At 33.8% G+C, this 16,509-nt stretch overlaps 1 protein-coding gene across 1 annotated transcript in view; it reads left to right on the top strand.

The window, feature by feature from the left end:
• Window positions 1-16,509, top strand: part of LOC132696547 (neuroligin-4, Y-linked) — a 482,552-nt gene that overhangs the window by 351,888 nt on the left and 114,155 nt on the right. Inside the window, exon 3 of the mRNA XM_060661434.1 lies at window positions 15,904-16,101. Within this exon, the coding sequence (XP_060517417.1) occupies window positions 15,904-16,101 (198 nt within the window). The remainder of the gene's footprint in view (window positions 1-15,903; window positions 16,102-16,509) is intronic.

Here is a 16,509-nt window from a genome sequence, read left to right as displayed (position 1 = left end):
CTAATCAGAGAGACTTACTTAGATATAGATCTATAACTATGGATTGCGTTACAATAGATCCTTAGTTTCGTAGTGATAGACATTCTGAAAATTTTCCAGCTTTCCAGCTCCAGCTCCAGGTATGGATCGGGTAAGTGTATTTGAAGACCAGTTTGTGAACAAATGGTTACCACATAGAGTGAGAGTAATCTATGCTATGGCTTGCTGCATTGACACAAAAAGTACCATTCAGAACTATATTATGGAAAACTATACCAAAAAGCAGTTCCTCTAAATTTTAACATCATTTTCAATAAAAAAAAATACTGTTACACTTTAGAGGAAAAAATAGGTCAAACCCCTCAAAGCGTCGCTAAGAAGAAATAATGTTTTGCTAATTTTTCTGTGGTAGATTTCATCCAGACGGAGATGCAGAATATTCCGAACAAAAGCTGAGAAAATTGTGCGTAATCGTACGTAAATGTATATAGAATATTGTAAATTATTGTGAACTTGCGCGACGACAGTGACAGTGAGAGTGAAATTCAAATAGGTTCAAGTTTATTTTTAATTATACGTATTTATTTTTATTTTTGACAACTAGTAAATACAGATATCTAGCCGCGCATCATTTGATTCCATCCGTAACGAGTGCGTCCCTGCCTTCATTCGGTCACCCGCTGCTCGATAGGTTTCTGGTGCTACTATACTGCAATTATTGCTACAACATAAAGGTTCGAGTGCTGTGCTTTATTATTCGAGATTAAGTTTTCTTCAACTTTAACTTTTGACCAAACATTTTCACGGCACCTAATTTAGAATATAAGAGGCAATTCAGAGATAAATCATCCGGCTAAATAAAGAAGCTCTATTGTTATCGTAGTTGCTGTTATCGTCCGGGCCATTTCAGGGGAATCATTATCGCGTCGATTGGTGAAAGACGCGTCGCATCGCGTCTCACCCGTGAGATTTACGAGTTTTCGATTATGTTTTACGGCAAACTCGGGTCGGTGGGTTTTCTTTTATTTTCGAGAGACGAATGTAACAAATATAATTTTACGAGGGATAATTTATTTACGTCGAGATACATCAGACAGGGAAATTTATATTTTCCTTATCTCGGGAAACACGTGGATAAAATTTTTCGGAGAAATATTATACTTTAAATATTTCGAAAAATATTGCTTCGGGGCTTCGCAATAACAGGGCAGCTTAATTTACCATCATTTTACGAGCCAACAACAGCAAATAAACCAAATTGAGGCATAATAAAAAATATCCCGGACTGACTTCTCCGTATTTTCGCTACTTTGATTAGTAATTGCTGAGTGTACCACAAGTGATGTTTTTGTGAAATCCTTGCTAGAAACGGTTAGATCGAAACTTGATAATTGCTTTGATATAATTTTGTTTTACATGGTATAATTCTAAAATTTTAAAAAAATTTCACATAATACTGAAATTATTCCCTCTCTTTCCAACGGTTTTTAAAGTATTAGAGCTATATTTTTTAATTCAATTATACAAAAAATGAATAAGAAAAATGGTTTCTTCTTTCGTTGATTGTTATTAAATCATAATGATGAAAACCTCTACGTGGATATCTAGTTCCAAAACATTCAAATATAAAATATTTTCTCGTAAATAATATTTTAGCAAAAATATTGTCGGATCTGGTGGTTATTGTCAACGCCACCAGTTGGCTTGAATAATCTATGTCAAACAGGGTTTGTACCTGTAATTGCTATAATAAAATTCTAATAAATGTATGTCATGCCAGACAAGACAAGCAGGAAGTCAGCAGAAATGTACAGTTTTCGATTTTATTTTTTTACAAGTTTTATTTCAAATTTCGTACGGTGTTTCGTTTTTGTTCATTTCTAATAAAGAAGGCACACTTTTGCAGTTTTAAAGAGCACCTCTATTAATTTTTGAATAATGAAATAAATAGAAAATTATGAAACTTAATTCTTTTAAATATATTTATGCTATAATAGGCTTTCGTGGAAATTTTTATTTAATAAAATGTCATTTTCATTTTCGGAATTTTCGGAATTTGTAACTAACCAAGCCTGCAAAAATCTAATATGGCTTCCATAAGGAAAATGAAAGTTGTTGCTAACTTATAAAAGACGTACAACGTCTATTTTTGACTTTTACAAAAAATTAAAATCAAAACGGAAAAATGACAATGTATTAGGAGATTTTTTTATTTTAAAAATCGAAAATTTCAGTTTTCATCCATATTTCCGGAACTACCAACTTGAACTATTATTGCAATATTATTAAGCTTGCCCTAATTTGAGTTAACCAATGATAGCATTACAATTTGAAGTATTATGAGTGGGTATTCTATGCATTAGTCAATGTGCTGGTGATATGCAGGTGTCCAGCAGTTTTTTTAAAGCAAATCTTAGAACCAAAAATATCCCATCGCTCCCAGACCCGTGACTTATATACCGGAAATGTACGAAGTGGCTCCCGACCTTCAAGACGAAGCTGAGCGATTCTCTCTACACACTTGATTCCTGCATAATTGGGTATTCCAGAGTAGGGAGTAGAAAAAGTCTTTTCTCCCACTAGTTATAAATAATATTTGCAAAATAAGAATATTTTCGTTTCCCATGAGCACCGAAACGAATAAGACAAAATAAACAAAACGTTTTATCACAAGACGCATTTCTGAAAAGTGAAAGACGGAAATAAAAAACTTACGATGGCTGTAGTCTAACTTAATCCGTGTTTCAGAATTCCTTTCATACAAGAGGGTCTTTAAAACGTTCAAGGTGTTTAAACTTGATAACCCGCTCAGCTGTCTGAGCAAAATGCAGTTCGCCGTTTTTAGCGACCTTTTGTAAAATATTATAACTATTAAAGGATTCTTTGTCCACAGTCTCTTAATCGAAATTTAATTTCGACTCTCAAATTTGAAACTCCGTTTGATCTCTAATTGACTACCTGCCAATGTGAGCTGCGAGCTTTTAAATATATTTTTGCTTTTGACATTTCGTTCGTACAAATCTAATGAAAATTTGCTTTAATTCATAATTAAAATTTTTAGTAAAATTAAATGCGAAATAATAAAGGAAATTTGTTAATAGTTAACTAAAATTACAAAAAACGAATCTATAGTTTGGAACATTGGTTCAAAATACAAAACAATTTTGGAGTAGTCAACTCAAGCTGAGTCCTATTTGTTTGAGAACAAACAAGTTGGAAAACATGTAATTCAAATGCCTACAGTGTTTAAAAATTTTAAGTTGAAAACAAATGTGAGGAAAATATTATGGAAGCGAGGAAACTGTCTTCAAAAGTATCAAAGCTTTTTCACACACCAAACTGAATTATAATAACGGATTGTGGTATTTTATTTACATAATTTTTACTGTTTTATATACGAATTTATGGAAGCAGGGCTTCGTTGTGGGTGCGTGAAATTTCCCATGGGTCAGATAATTTTAGCAAATAATATAGCGTTAGGTCACGATTTATAAACCAGACTAACAAGTTGGAAAATCTGTTAGTGGGAGACATTAAGCTTAACATATTCTAATATTTCGCGTCATTTTGTTTATCTGCTTTTACACAGATTGGAACAATAATTTTTTATTATTATTATCGACGTTGTTACACAAGTTAACTGCAGTTGAATCATTTCCACATGTTAGGTATTGCAATAGTAATCTTAGACTTACCTTAGTAAGTAGAAGAAATTACTACTTTATTAATTAATTCGTAAGAACAAGTGAAAGGACTGACAAATGTCAAAATGCTATTGCTAAAATGTACGGAAAACATTGAGTTGCATTCCAAACTCGTTACCGAAGTGGCTCGGCACAGTGGTTAATAAAGCTGGCCCCTTAAGTGACACTTCACCTAAATTGATCAGTGTATAATTAGGTATTTTGGAATAAGAAAAATGTAACCCAATGTATTCTAATAATATCAAAGGAAGATAAACTTATATACAACTTGTACGATATTCTATCTATTCTTGTTATTTTATTCATTTTATTATGCATGCAAATTCACAGTTAAAGCTACTACACCAGAAAAACGTTTTTCCTACTAAAAGCTAGCTTATATTTATTTTTTTATTCATTACTAGCTAAAATAGGTATTCTTCGCTTTTTTGATAGTGTGCATATCCTCTCGTTCTCCTTCCCTTTTTTTAGTTTCTCTTCAATCTCTGAGAATGCTGTTTCTTCATGTTGCGGTACACGGGACGTTTATCATTTTATTATAACAAACCATTTTAAATTTACATTTTTTCTTTCATAGTCACGATTCGATTTATGTGAAAATAGAAATAATCAATTTTGGTTTATTTCCGCTATTGTCGACATTTCCATATTTCCGTTACTTCACATCCACCATCGCCTTTGTTGGAGCTACGTACACTATATAGATTAGATCTGTCCTTGAGTAGGTATTTATCGGTTCAAAAATGGTATGTTACTCTCTACACCCACCTTTTTGTTACGTTGTAGAGACCATAACGTCATCCCCAATTTTCTGAAAATACTCCAGCATGTCATATTCTCTAGCAAAATATCCAGCTTACTTATTAAAACCCTTTACAGGTAAAACTGATAGTTTCGTACTTAATTCCTTTCACTTTATTGAACAAATAAAAAGCATTACATTAGATACACAAGATATTCTGATTAGTTTCGACATAGAATCGCTCTTTACTAAAGTTCCTATTGATGAAACTCTCACCATCATTTCAGATATATTAAAATCCGAGGATCTGGAAGCAAATCTTCTCACCTTAATTGAAAAATGCTTTTTTAGAACACATTTTTCTTATAACTCTCAAATTTTTGAACAAACGTCGGGAACAGGTGTGGGTTCTCTACTATCGCCAATCATCGCGATTAATCAAAAACCTAAATTATGGAAACGCTACGTCGATGATACTTTTGTTATTTGGCTTCATGGTCAAGGATCCCTAGTAGATTTTCTTAGACATTTAAACTCTATATACTCTAACATACGTTTTACCACTGAAATAGAAACTAATAACAACCAGACCTAACATTGGGTAATTGTGTTTACAGAAAACCTACGCAGTCAGACCGATACCTTAATGCATTGTCACATCGCCATCGGGCCCAAAAATCATCGGTTATCAACTCTCCTGTTTACAGAGCAGTAAAACTGTCTCGGCCCGAGTCACTGAGCCCAGAATTAAAAACACCTTACCTCTGCCCTTCTCTCTAATAATTTCCACATTAAAGATATTAAGCTTTCCATCACAAAATACAATTCACCACAACCTTCCAATAGCAATGAAGCCGTAAGCAATCCCACACTTGCCACTGTTGTCCTTCCTTACATTCAAAACATCACAACCAGATTTACCACTTGTCCAAAAATCTTTCATCATCTTCGATCTGTCAAAGACAAAATTCCAATATCAACTAGGCTCAGAGAACATGAAAGAGCGTTAAGACTAAGATAAGTAAGCTCATCAGCAGTGCCGAACACAATCACTAAATCGGACATAACATTTTATTTGACAAAACTAAAATTCTTTCATGTATCAATTCTTCTACTAACCGCGACGCAGGTCTTCAACTGTCACCAATATGCGAATCAGTCATCCCAGACGGTGTTTATGCCCCTCATTTAGCTCCGCCCCCCTCAAACAATATAAAAGCAGGTGCAGAGTAAAATGGGAACCAGTTTCAGTCAAGCTCTGGAGACGCCAACAGGATGATTGGCGAAACGTTAGCAAGTTCGACTCAACAAAAACCGCCGCACGACGAATCCAGAAGTTTTGTATAAAAAATATTAAAAGATGGTTTTAATATAATTTTACCAGCATCCTGCGATTGCAAAATGGAATATATTGCCAATTGAGAATGTTACATACATAACTTTTAACTCAATAAATAATCGCTCTCTTAACTGTCATAATTAAATAAATCTTGTGTCATAATATGCAATAAATGTTGATGGTTTTTGCTAAATTTTCTAGATAATAATTTGTCTCTAAATTAGCTTAACATAATATGCAGAGGAAGTTTCGGAACTTTTAATAGAATCTAAAAACGTTATAATATACAAAGCGGTCTATGACAGAAAGGAAATTAGTGTCTGATTGGACTAGATGTGTTTAAAAAATGGAGACCATTGCACCCTGTCTCAGCAACCCAATTTTTAAATGCCTACCATTTTCCATTCTCCAAGTGCCTCTAATAGGTCACGACTTTAGGGAGCGTTGTATAAATAAGCCTTCTTCATAACCGCCACATTCAAAAATACAGATGTAGATGAAATTGAATATTTTTCATCAAATTAGAAATCGCTTTCGAGTCGCGAATCGATTCGTCACTCACACGTCATGTTTTACAAAAAATTTTTAAAGGCGCTAATATCGGTGATTATTTTCACAGATCCGAAACACCAACGATGTCAACGTAGTAATTCCTAAAACGCTCATCCACGTCTGGCATTAAGTGCAAAAAAACTGCTTATATTTTTCTTTCTCCCTGGCAACGGCCCCTTAATGCTTCACAAAAGGGAACAGCAATCAAAAGCTCCTTTTTTACTCGTCAAGTAACGTATTGTTCTCTTTTCTATTTTTCCATTTTCGTTTCGTATTTTACATATATCAGTCCTCTCACCTGAGCCCTTCTCATATTGGATGCAGAATCTAAAATGCGTATTGTGGGAGACGTGATGACAAAATAACGTCATTTGTCAAATCGCCTTTATGTAACGAGTGCGGTATAAGTAAATTCCACAACTTTTGAAGCGCAATTTAATCGGAAGCCTTTGCTACAGGTTTTAAAATAATGTAAGAGTTAGATGGTTATTTTGCAGTATCCTCTGGAATAATTATTGATAAGCTTACTATATTTAGGACTTCGTTTCTTTACAAAGTTTCTGTTTTCCAACATGAATTCCGCACGGCTCCAAAAATCACATTAGGTGATATTTCCTTCTTTTGGTTTGCATATGTTATACCTACGTTACGTAACCATCTTGCTTTTGTTATAAAGAATTAATTAACCAAAACTGAAAAATGAGGAACAATTGCTGCAAAATATATAACAGTTTAATGTTGAAACAAAATTAAGACACCATGTAGACAAAACAAAACAACAACTTTTGATAATTTTTTTTGCAAGATTGGAAATAAATAACTCGATAATGATAAAAATGATAATTTAATTATGGTAGTTTTAGGGCGTTATACATCTAAGTATACAACTTTTTTCCCATTTAACCGACACCGTATCGTACCCATTTATCCAAGTTAAAATTTCATTGAAATCGTGGTCGCGGGAATTTTAGAGTACAAAATTTGAGATGAGTCTACAGTTTGAACAAATACTGATTTTTGCATCAATTGTTTCTCATAGAACATCCTACATTTGGCGCATTTTTAGAAAATTTCTTCTAGTTTTAAAATTGGTACAAAAGTACAAGGTGTCCCATTTCTAATTACGAAATGGGTAGCAACAATTCAAAACTAGACCACCCTATAAACAAAGTAAGTGAATTCCGAAGAAACTTATTTCGAACCCTATAACTAATTGGAAATAAATTTTCTAGTCCACACCTAAATATTAAATTTTGGAGATCAATATTTTCATTTTAAAGTAAAGTTGTAAGTAATCTTTCAAGTTAAATTATGTACACAAAATTCGTACGCAATAGAAGCCCAAACAACCACATGGTGTTTCATTGGGTGAAAAAAAATCGGTAAATATATTTTTAGCCATAATATAAAAAACTAATACAAATAAATTAGAATTTTGCAATTTGAAAATTTTACGGTACGGGGATTTAGAAGGCTGAATGAAAAACTATCCTGTTCGATTATTATTAAGTCAAATGAGAATATGTATAACGCCGATTGCTATTTGCCATTTTCCATATATGTATATTTGTTTATAATTATTTCTACTGAATTTTAACAGCTAGCAGTCACGTTATAGTGAGTAGTTGTCCCAATCAATTAAAACTTACGAAAAATTGACATAAAGTATACGGCAAATATCTATAATTTTCTGCTACTTCGATTTTATACCTTCCACCTAAAAGATTAAAATACTTCGAAACAATATACGTTTATTATGTTGATATATTGTAATGCAGGATGGTAATAAAATTAGCTTGGGTTTAGGTCGGTTTTGGTGTAGTCTTTCAAGTAAATGGAATATTAAAGTTTGTTTTATGAAAACCGAAAAGGCTGCAGTAATAGCAAACAAACTAATCAATAATAGTCCGTGTGAGAAGAAGCGACTAAAAAGCTATACAACACCATATAAGTTACAAGGATTGGTGATTTCAGAAGCGGTTAAAAATAATCCTACATATTAGGTATTAAAAGACTAGCAAGAACTAACGCTTGGTGACCCCGGAAAAGAGCATGGTGCAAGTGGTTCCTAGAAAAGTTCACGTTTCCCGTTGATTCTTTGAAACTTTTTTCAAACTAACCAAAACTAAAACCATACCCAAAATCACAATTTGACCACTACCAGTACTCATTTGGTCGCAAAATGGTTCAAAGTTCAAAACTTCTATTTTTTATGGTAATTCAAATAGTTAAAATTTTCTCTTCAATCGTTTTTCACTAAAAGAACCGCTATCAAGCAAAGATGTATTAAACAAAACCTTTTATTAAGTTCGATGTACGATAAAACGAAGTAGTTAATTGAAATATAAGAAAGTAATAGGGAAGAGTTGGGAAGTTTTTTATGGATTGGTAAATTAATTATTAATTAAATATTATGTCATTTAAATTCATTATATGCGGTTTGTATGTGGTAGCAACATTATAATGCTAATAGCTTTAAATTAAAATTTCCTTAAAAAGTAGAAACTTTCAATTATACAGTTACAAACCTGCAGCAAGTGAATAAATTCGATTAAAAATGCAATCCCGGGTTACTCATTTTGCAACGTTATTTAAATTGAAATTTCAGTTCGCTAAACTTTTAAGAGACGTCATGTTTTTTTAGTATTTCGTTAAGATAAAACATTTAATTTTACTAGGAAGTTTTTTATCAATTAAAGTTCACGTTGACTTTATTTCCATTGTTCTAAGATAACTAGAATTTATATTTATATATGAAGACTGTGATTCAGCCATTTTCGGTGTTGGTATTTGAATTCTTACGATGTTTATCAAAAAGTTAAAGATGATACTATACTACGCTAGTGGCACTTTAATAATACCAGGAGAATGTAATTACGAATGATGATGGTGGAAGGGTACGTACGACTGATATTTCTGTTCCAAAGTCTAAATGAAATATGTCACTTTTAATAAAATGCGTCTTGATAACTTCGATGAGAGATATTTTAAACTGTTAATTTTGTCCTCTTTCTTTTGTCTAAGCATTTTCAAGCTTTCTATTCAACAATAACCGACGATAGCGGTTCTCTAAGTATTTTTTGTCTATGAGGATTTTAATTCCGGAATTCGTTTGAATTTTATATTCAATGGTGTAGTCTGTATCCGTTCTCAAGCTTGCTTTGGAATAATAGAGTTGATTTAAATAAGTTGTAATGCGTCTTCCAAGTAGTGGGTAGTACCAAATCCAGGTAGTGAAGAGTCACATGTTTCAGGCTACATGTAACCTATTGGGAGTTGGGTAATTTGCCTAACAGAGGCCGAAAATGGAAGTTGAGTAGAATCCAATTTCGCTGCACATGTAATTTGCCGTTAGTAACTCTAACAATAAAAGAGTTTCTCTAGCATACGACGAAAAAGTCAAAGTCGTCGAATAGACCAGATAAAAACTTTTTAAATTAAATTTCCCAGGACTTTTTACCCACAACATGTTTCCTTTTGCAGTCGAAAACTTTGAAGATTTATCTTTTTATTGTTGATCGAAAAATTTCGTGTAGGTCCTCATTAGACGAATTTCATTCCATACATGCAATTTGTAATTATATTAGACAATCCGGGTAATGACTGTTAACTTTTAGAGTTATAATTTTAAAAAATATTTACTAGACATTGAAATACTCCATTCTGATGGGTGTTTTTTTTTTCGATGTATAGAACTTTAAGTTGGCATTACTGTTCAAGATGGCGACCGATTTAACAGCTGTCAAGTGATTTATTCTCAGTTTGGTTTGGCAATTCATCATGAATAGACTCACACCTGAACAACGCTTGCAAATAGTGCAATTTTATTTCGAAACTAATGGTTCTGTGCGGAATACGTATCGCGCACTACGTCCATTTTATCATCACCACCATGGAACGGTTTCGCACCACGTTTACTCTTATTGATAACTCGGATCCGCAGGGATGCCGTACGGTGCGTACAGAAGAAGCTATTGCTGCTGTAGAGCGTAGCATTGAGGAAGAACCGAATGAGTTCATCCGCCATCGAGCACGGGAATTGGATCTGTGTCCATCCACTTTATGAAAGATTTTGCGGAAGATTTTGGTTTACGTGCTTACAAAATCCAACTTGTGCAAGAATTGAAGCCAAACGATCATCAAGTAAGGCGTAGATTCGTCGAATGGGCCCAAAACGAGATTGCCGTTGTTCCCGATTTTCATAAGCGAATTTTGTTTAGCGATGAAGCGCACTTTTGGTTGAATGGTCATTCATCATTGGTCCGTACTTCTTTAAAAACGATGATAGCCAGAACGTTACAGTCAATGGTGTTCGGTATAGAGCTATGATAACTAACTCTTTCATTCCTGAATTCAATAACTATGATGTCCAGGAGATGCAGTTTCAACAAGACGGAGCAACATGTCACAAAGCTCGTGCCACAATCGATTTATTGAAAGACACGTTTGGTGACCGCTTAATTTCACGTTTTGAACCTGTGAATTGGCCTCCAAGATCTTGTGATTTAACACCGCTAGACTACTTTCTGTGGGGCTATGTAAACTCATTGGTCTATGCGGATAAACCACAAACGCTTGACTATTTGGAAGACAACATTCGCCGTGTTATTGCCGATATACGGCCACAAATGTTTTAAAAAGTCATCGAAAATTGGACGTCTAGATTGGACTACATCCGCGCCAGCCGTGGCGGTCATATGCCAGAAATCATATTTAAAATGTAATGCCACAAGATTATCTTTCGGATAAATAAAACTCATGTCAATCTAATAATCCATCGTTGTTTTATTGCAACTTAAAGTTCTATACATCGAAAAAAAACACTCCTTACTAATCATGAAGTTATTAATATATTAAAATATCTGCGCGAAGCTGATTGAAAACATTTCGCTAAGATTTCATGAAGGACAAGTTTTTTGCTTTTGCAAAGGTATTTCACGCCTTTTGCCATTATTTGTCGACTCTTGACGACACACACATTGATAATTCTTCCCCTTTGTTACGGAAAACTCTGCTCAAACGTTCTGTTCCCCATTAACACTGATTTATTATTCCTCCTCCAGCTTTTTTTGCTGTCTGGGAATTTCAAAGTTTAAGTTTAATTTTAAAGTAACCAGATGACTTTCCATGTAGGCCCTTGCATTTATTCTATAACGTGTCTATGGTACTTTCGAGCTATCAGAGGCGTTTCTCATTTTTGATTGAGCCATCTGCAACTTTCTGTAAAGTTTATTCCAATTCTTCCAAATGTTTATGAAAACGTGACATTTTCGGAAAAAAACTGAGGCTAATATTTCCGCCATATTCAAACCAAAAAAATGCGGAAAACGGGAAACATTGAATATTGCCCTGTAAGCTGAACAAAGTTGGTTGGCGACGCTCTCAAAATTCTGTATCTAGAAAATTTTACAAATACATGCTTCTTCAAATTATATACATACATACAAACACGTAAAATGTCTAATATGTGGTGTTCCAAATCCACCATGGAAATGCTTATCGGCAGTACCAGTCAGACTAAATAATATTTCCCAGATGAACTTCTATTGAAAAAAACACTTCTACTTAGATCACATATTTGCAAATTTTATTTGAAAGTAAGCAAGTAAATGGAGAATTAAAGTAACAATGCTTTTTCAGTTATTTTTTTGAAATATCCAAATACACAAACATTCTATTTTGTTTAGATAGGTACCCATTAACTTCCCTTTTTTGAAACAACATTTTGTCTGTGTGACTTATGTAGGAGGAAAAGCAGAAAAAAGGAATGACAGTTGCTAAAAGGACATCCCCGAAGTAGATTGAACTAGTGACATGTAGTTGATATTCTAAAACCATTGCCGGACAACAATTTTGAATATTTCTCTTGAAATCCACATTCCGTAAGACGAATGGATATTTCTATTTCTTTATTAGTTTCTAGCTATTAGGTAATGGTTGGACAAAATTGATGCGTCCCAGGTGGCTTTGCCATTTTCGTAGAGAAGTGAATAATTTTCCATAAATCCTCTAAATTTCAAACACTAACGTGCACAGCGATATTTCCTTCTAAACAGCGATCTCTACGTACTAGTTTTTTTTTAGATAAAAACTTAATGAGATACAAATAAAACAGGGTATATTGAAAAAATATTGCAGCAAAAATGCCATATTCAAACTGAAAACTGTCGAATTGACGAGTTGCCAGCGGCCATGTTGGTTGAAAGCGAGATTTGAAGTAACAGGTCTCATTAGTTGAAAATGACATTTTAGTAATTGAGTGGCACTTCTCAACAATTTTCTTCATGGTTGATTTAAAAGTGCCTGTATTATCAGTATAGGCAGGGCCTCTATACCGGGTTGGTGGTCGATGGTAGGTTAGACCTCTACAGAAAACTGAAAATAGAGTTTCTTTGAAAAAATATTAAAAGGCACATCCATATTCTACATTCTCAGATTCACTGCATTCTTTCCTTAACACCTTCCTAAACTTACCTAATGCTTTTTCGAAATAGGAATTATTTTCAATGTTTTTTTAATCTAAAATATGGTTTTACTAAAATTTTAACTTTGCTGCCATTTGCACAGTGAACAGTTTGCGAAAGTCCCTATATAAATTTATTCATTTTTCTACAAAGTCGTTTGAAATTAATGGTTCTGACGTCATAAACAAAAATGATCAAATCTTTTCAAATAATATATTATATAAAATTCTAAAATAATATTAAATTTCCTTTAAATTATTTTGCTATTTTACTTAATATTTATATAAAAAGAAGTCAAAATGTAGTAAACCAATTACTCAAATTTTGGTTAATCCTCATCAGGAATAGAATTAAGTTTTGATCAACTGATACTAACTGGTAAATCAACCTGTACTTTCAGAACCCATATGAACTATTTTTAGGTCTCCTGAATTGTTATACGTACAGCAGTATCGATAAAATTTTTGTATTGATATGTTATTTTCAAAAATGCTATTCGGTTGCACTTCAATTACCTACACATTATAAGAATGGATTATTTCATGTTTAGGCGAATTTCGTACAGAATTTAATTCACTCAAACAAACTAGGACGTTGGCATGTTCAATCGACAGATTTGCCTACCATTACCATTTACATGGCCACAGGTTTGCCTAATAACAGTAATGTCCGATTTGCATACGCTTTTATACAATCCCGACATATCGTACAGCTGCAGGTCGAACGACAATATTGCTGCGCTTTTTACGGCAAAGTCTCAACGCTCTACGCTATGCTAATGCCTGCGAGATGCCAATTTGCACCAGATGGTGTAATCTGTTAGTTTTTACTTTGCGTAAATGGTGGAGAGTATATACGTCCGGATGGAAACACTCGACCATGTAATAGCCAAAGTAACGCGTTTAGTTTGGTTTTTCTATCAGAGTGACAATGGTTTTGAGAACTATCTAATCGATACTATTTACTAGTAGATTATGCAAGTTTGGTAAACTCCATTTCAGTCACGAGTTTGATTAGGCACTTGCAGAGCGTATCGAGTGTTTAATAAACGAATGACTGAAGTTTACGAAAGTGTTACATGCTAGACTTTTTCTGCGACCATTACTTTTTGGAGCAGCACTAACCATCTAACCTAACCATCCGAATTTACAAACGTTTAAGTCATATTTGTGGCTATAATTTACCGATTGCTCAAGACCGTTTCAAACTTAATTGGAGACAACTGCTGGCAGTTTCGTAGTTTATTTACAATTTTTTCTACATATGTCATTAATCGGACATCCTGTATATAAACATATCACAATTTATAGCACCTGTCGATCATGCTTACTTAGCGAAACGAGCGTACGGAAGTTTGTATAAGTGGTGTGGTACCTTAAACGAATAGCAATAAGGTATTGCGTTTTCCTAAGTTTTGGAGTGCTGAAAGGATTTATTGATATATAATCATGAGTAAATGAAATGAGCCTCTGTAATACACTGTAATACTTGTCTTACTGATTTGGCGGGTATATTCTTTACCAAACATATATGATGTAGACAATGTCGAAAAAATTAAAAAAAAATTGTAAGAAATTCGCTATTCCTCGTGATTATATGATGGGTATTCCAATAAGAGATGTTTAATATGCTTCTTTGCTACTCTTTTTGTCTCAAACCTCTAAGTTATTAGGTTTTTATTTTATTGTGCAATTCAGGGTAATTTTATCAATGGAGTAGAACAACGTGTTTACAAAATGGGTCTTCACGAATTCGCCGAATTCGTGAATACTTTGGTGTTAGCAATCGTCCTTCAGAAGTAACCATTGACAAAATAGTGCAGAAATTCAAAACTACTGGATCTGTGGAAGATATCCAAATAAAAATCCGGGAACGTCTTGCTCGTTCCTGAAAGTGCGGCTGAAAATCCTCATGTGTGTTAAAGGGAGCGCACACCATTTGAGTATTCGCCGAACTTCAACATGGTGAATTTTGAAAAAAGTTTTAGGTCTACGTCCTTGCAAAATTCAACTAACACAGGAGCTAAAACCAGCCGATCATTAAGGAAAATGACAATAATTTCTGCAATAAAATCATTTTTAGTGACGAGGTTCACGAAATCCCCATGCATGCTCAACTTGTCACAGTTTGGTGCGGTTTTTGGATTGAGAAGACGAGTAAGCTGTTTTGGAGTAAAAGTGGCAGTAAATGGAGAAGGATACTGAAAGGTGATTGATGTTTTTTATGGGATGAAATAATGGACATGGATATGGAGAATATGTAGGTTCAACAAGATGAAACAGTAAATTTATTGCGCACACAGTTTGGAGGGGGCTTATCTCCACGAATGGAGACGTAAATTGGCCCCAAGATTACGCGATTTGACGCCCCTAGATTATTTTGTGTGGGACTATGCGAAAAACAAAACATACGAAAATAATCCGCAAATCATTCAAAAATTGAAACAAGAAAGGCTAATAATTTGTGACATACATCAAGAAATGTGTTCAGCATTAATGGAAAACTTGGACAAAAGAATTGTGTGCTCTCAGAAAAGTTCTAGTTGCCATTTGGCAGATATTGTGTTCCACGTATAATTAATTGTACACTATCCAGCTACGCACTGCATTAATTACAATTTTGGTATGGTATGAAACTTATTTTATTCATTACCAACATTGGAAACCTGTTATTGGAATACCTTTTAGAAGATGGAAACTTTATTATACCAATTTGGGTCAAAAAGTATTGGGCTATCATTAACTTTAATAGTTCTTGAGTTTTTAAAATATGCAAACTATGCATTTATCTTTTATTAAAAAAAATACACTTAAACACTTTTGAGGTGCATTAAAAAAATAATGAAATGAATGAAATGAAATAATGAAGTAGATATAGCACAGTTCCTAAATTTGCTAATTTTGATGGAATAAAATCAAGATGAGTTATTGAGTTATTACTGTTCTATAATTTCACAAATTAATAGAAGAAAACTCGACGAAAATCGTTTTACGTTCGCAAACGAATTTCATTCTCGGAAAATGTCTGCGAACATTTTGCGAGCGTCACATTATATCTTAAACTCAATTTTATCTTTACGTACGGAGTCTCTTATTAACGGTGCATTTTGTTCGTTCGTTACAGGGTTTCTAAATGCCAACACAGACCCTTACTCGAAAAGCCCGGCCAATTACGGCCTAATGGATCAGATAGCTGCGCTACACTGGATTCAGGAAAATATAGCGTTCTTCGGCGGAGATCCCACCAACGTTACGTTGCTGGGTCATGGAACGGGCGCAGCCTGCGTCAATTTCCTATTAACTTCCAGTGCCGTACCAGAAGGTAACGTTTGTGCATATGAGCTAACGTAATTTAAAAACAAATAGCTAAACAAACGACACGTCGCCCGACATTAGACGTTTTGGTCACGTAAGCTCTTGATTCGCCTCTATCGATATAAAATATTTCTAGTATCGCAGTATTGCCGCTGGTATCTATAGTAGCGTGATGTGTAAATTGGGATATACTCTATATCTGCAATTTTCTCTCCGCTGTCACTGTCTCATCATTTTTGCTAAGTATTTGACTATTCGTGGTTTTCGAAGGCTGAAACAGACTTTATTCTAAATTAATTATTTAATTTATTAAAATTTGTAGGTAGGTAGGTACGTTTTTCGAAGTAAAAGCACATTTCTAACAAAATATGAATATATAAAAATTTAATTAATAATAACCACATTTATTCTCTGA

This window comes from Cylas formicarius, unplaced genomic scaffold (genome assembly GCF_029955315.1).
Source record: "Cylas formicarius isolate icCylForm1 unplaced genomic scaffold, icCylForm1.1 PGA_scaffold_1__22_contigs__length_36826433, whole genome shotgun sequence".
NCBI classification, from domain to species: domain Eukaryota; kingdom Metazoa; phylum Arthropoda; class Insecta; order Coleoptera; family Brentidae; genus Cylas; species Cylas formicarius.
This window is presented reverse-complemented; position numbering and strand designations above follow the sequence as displayed.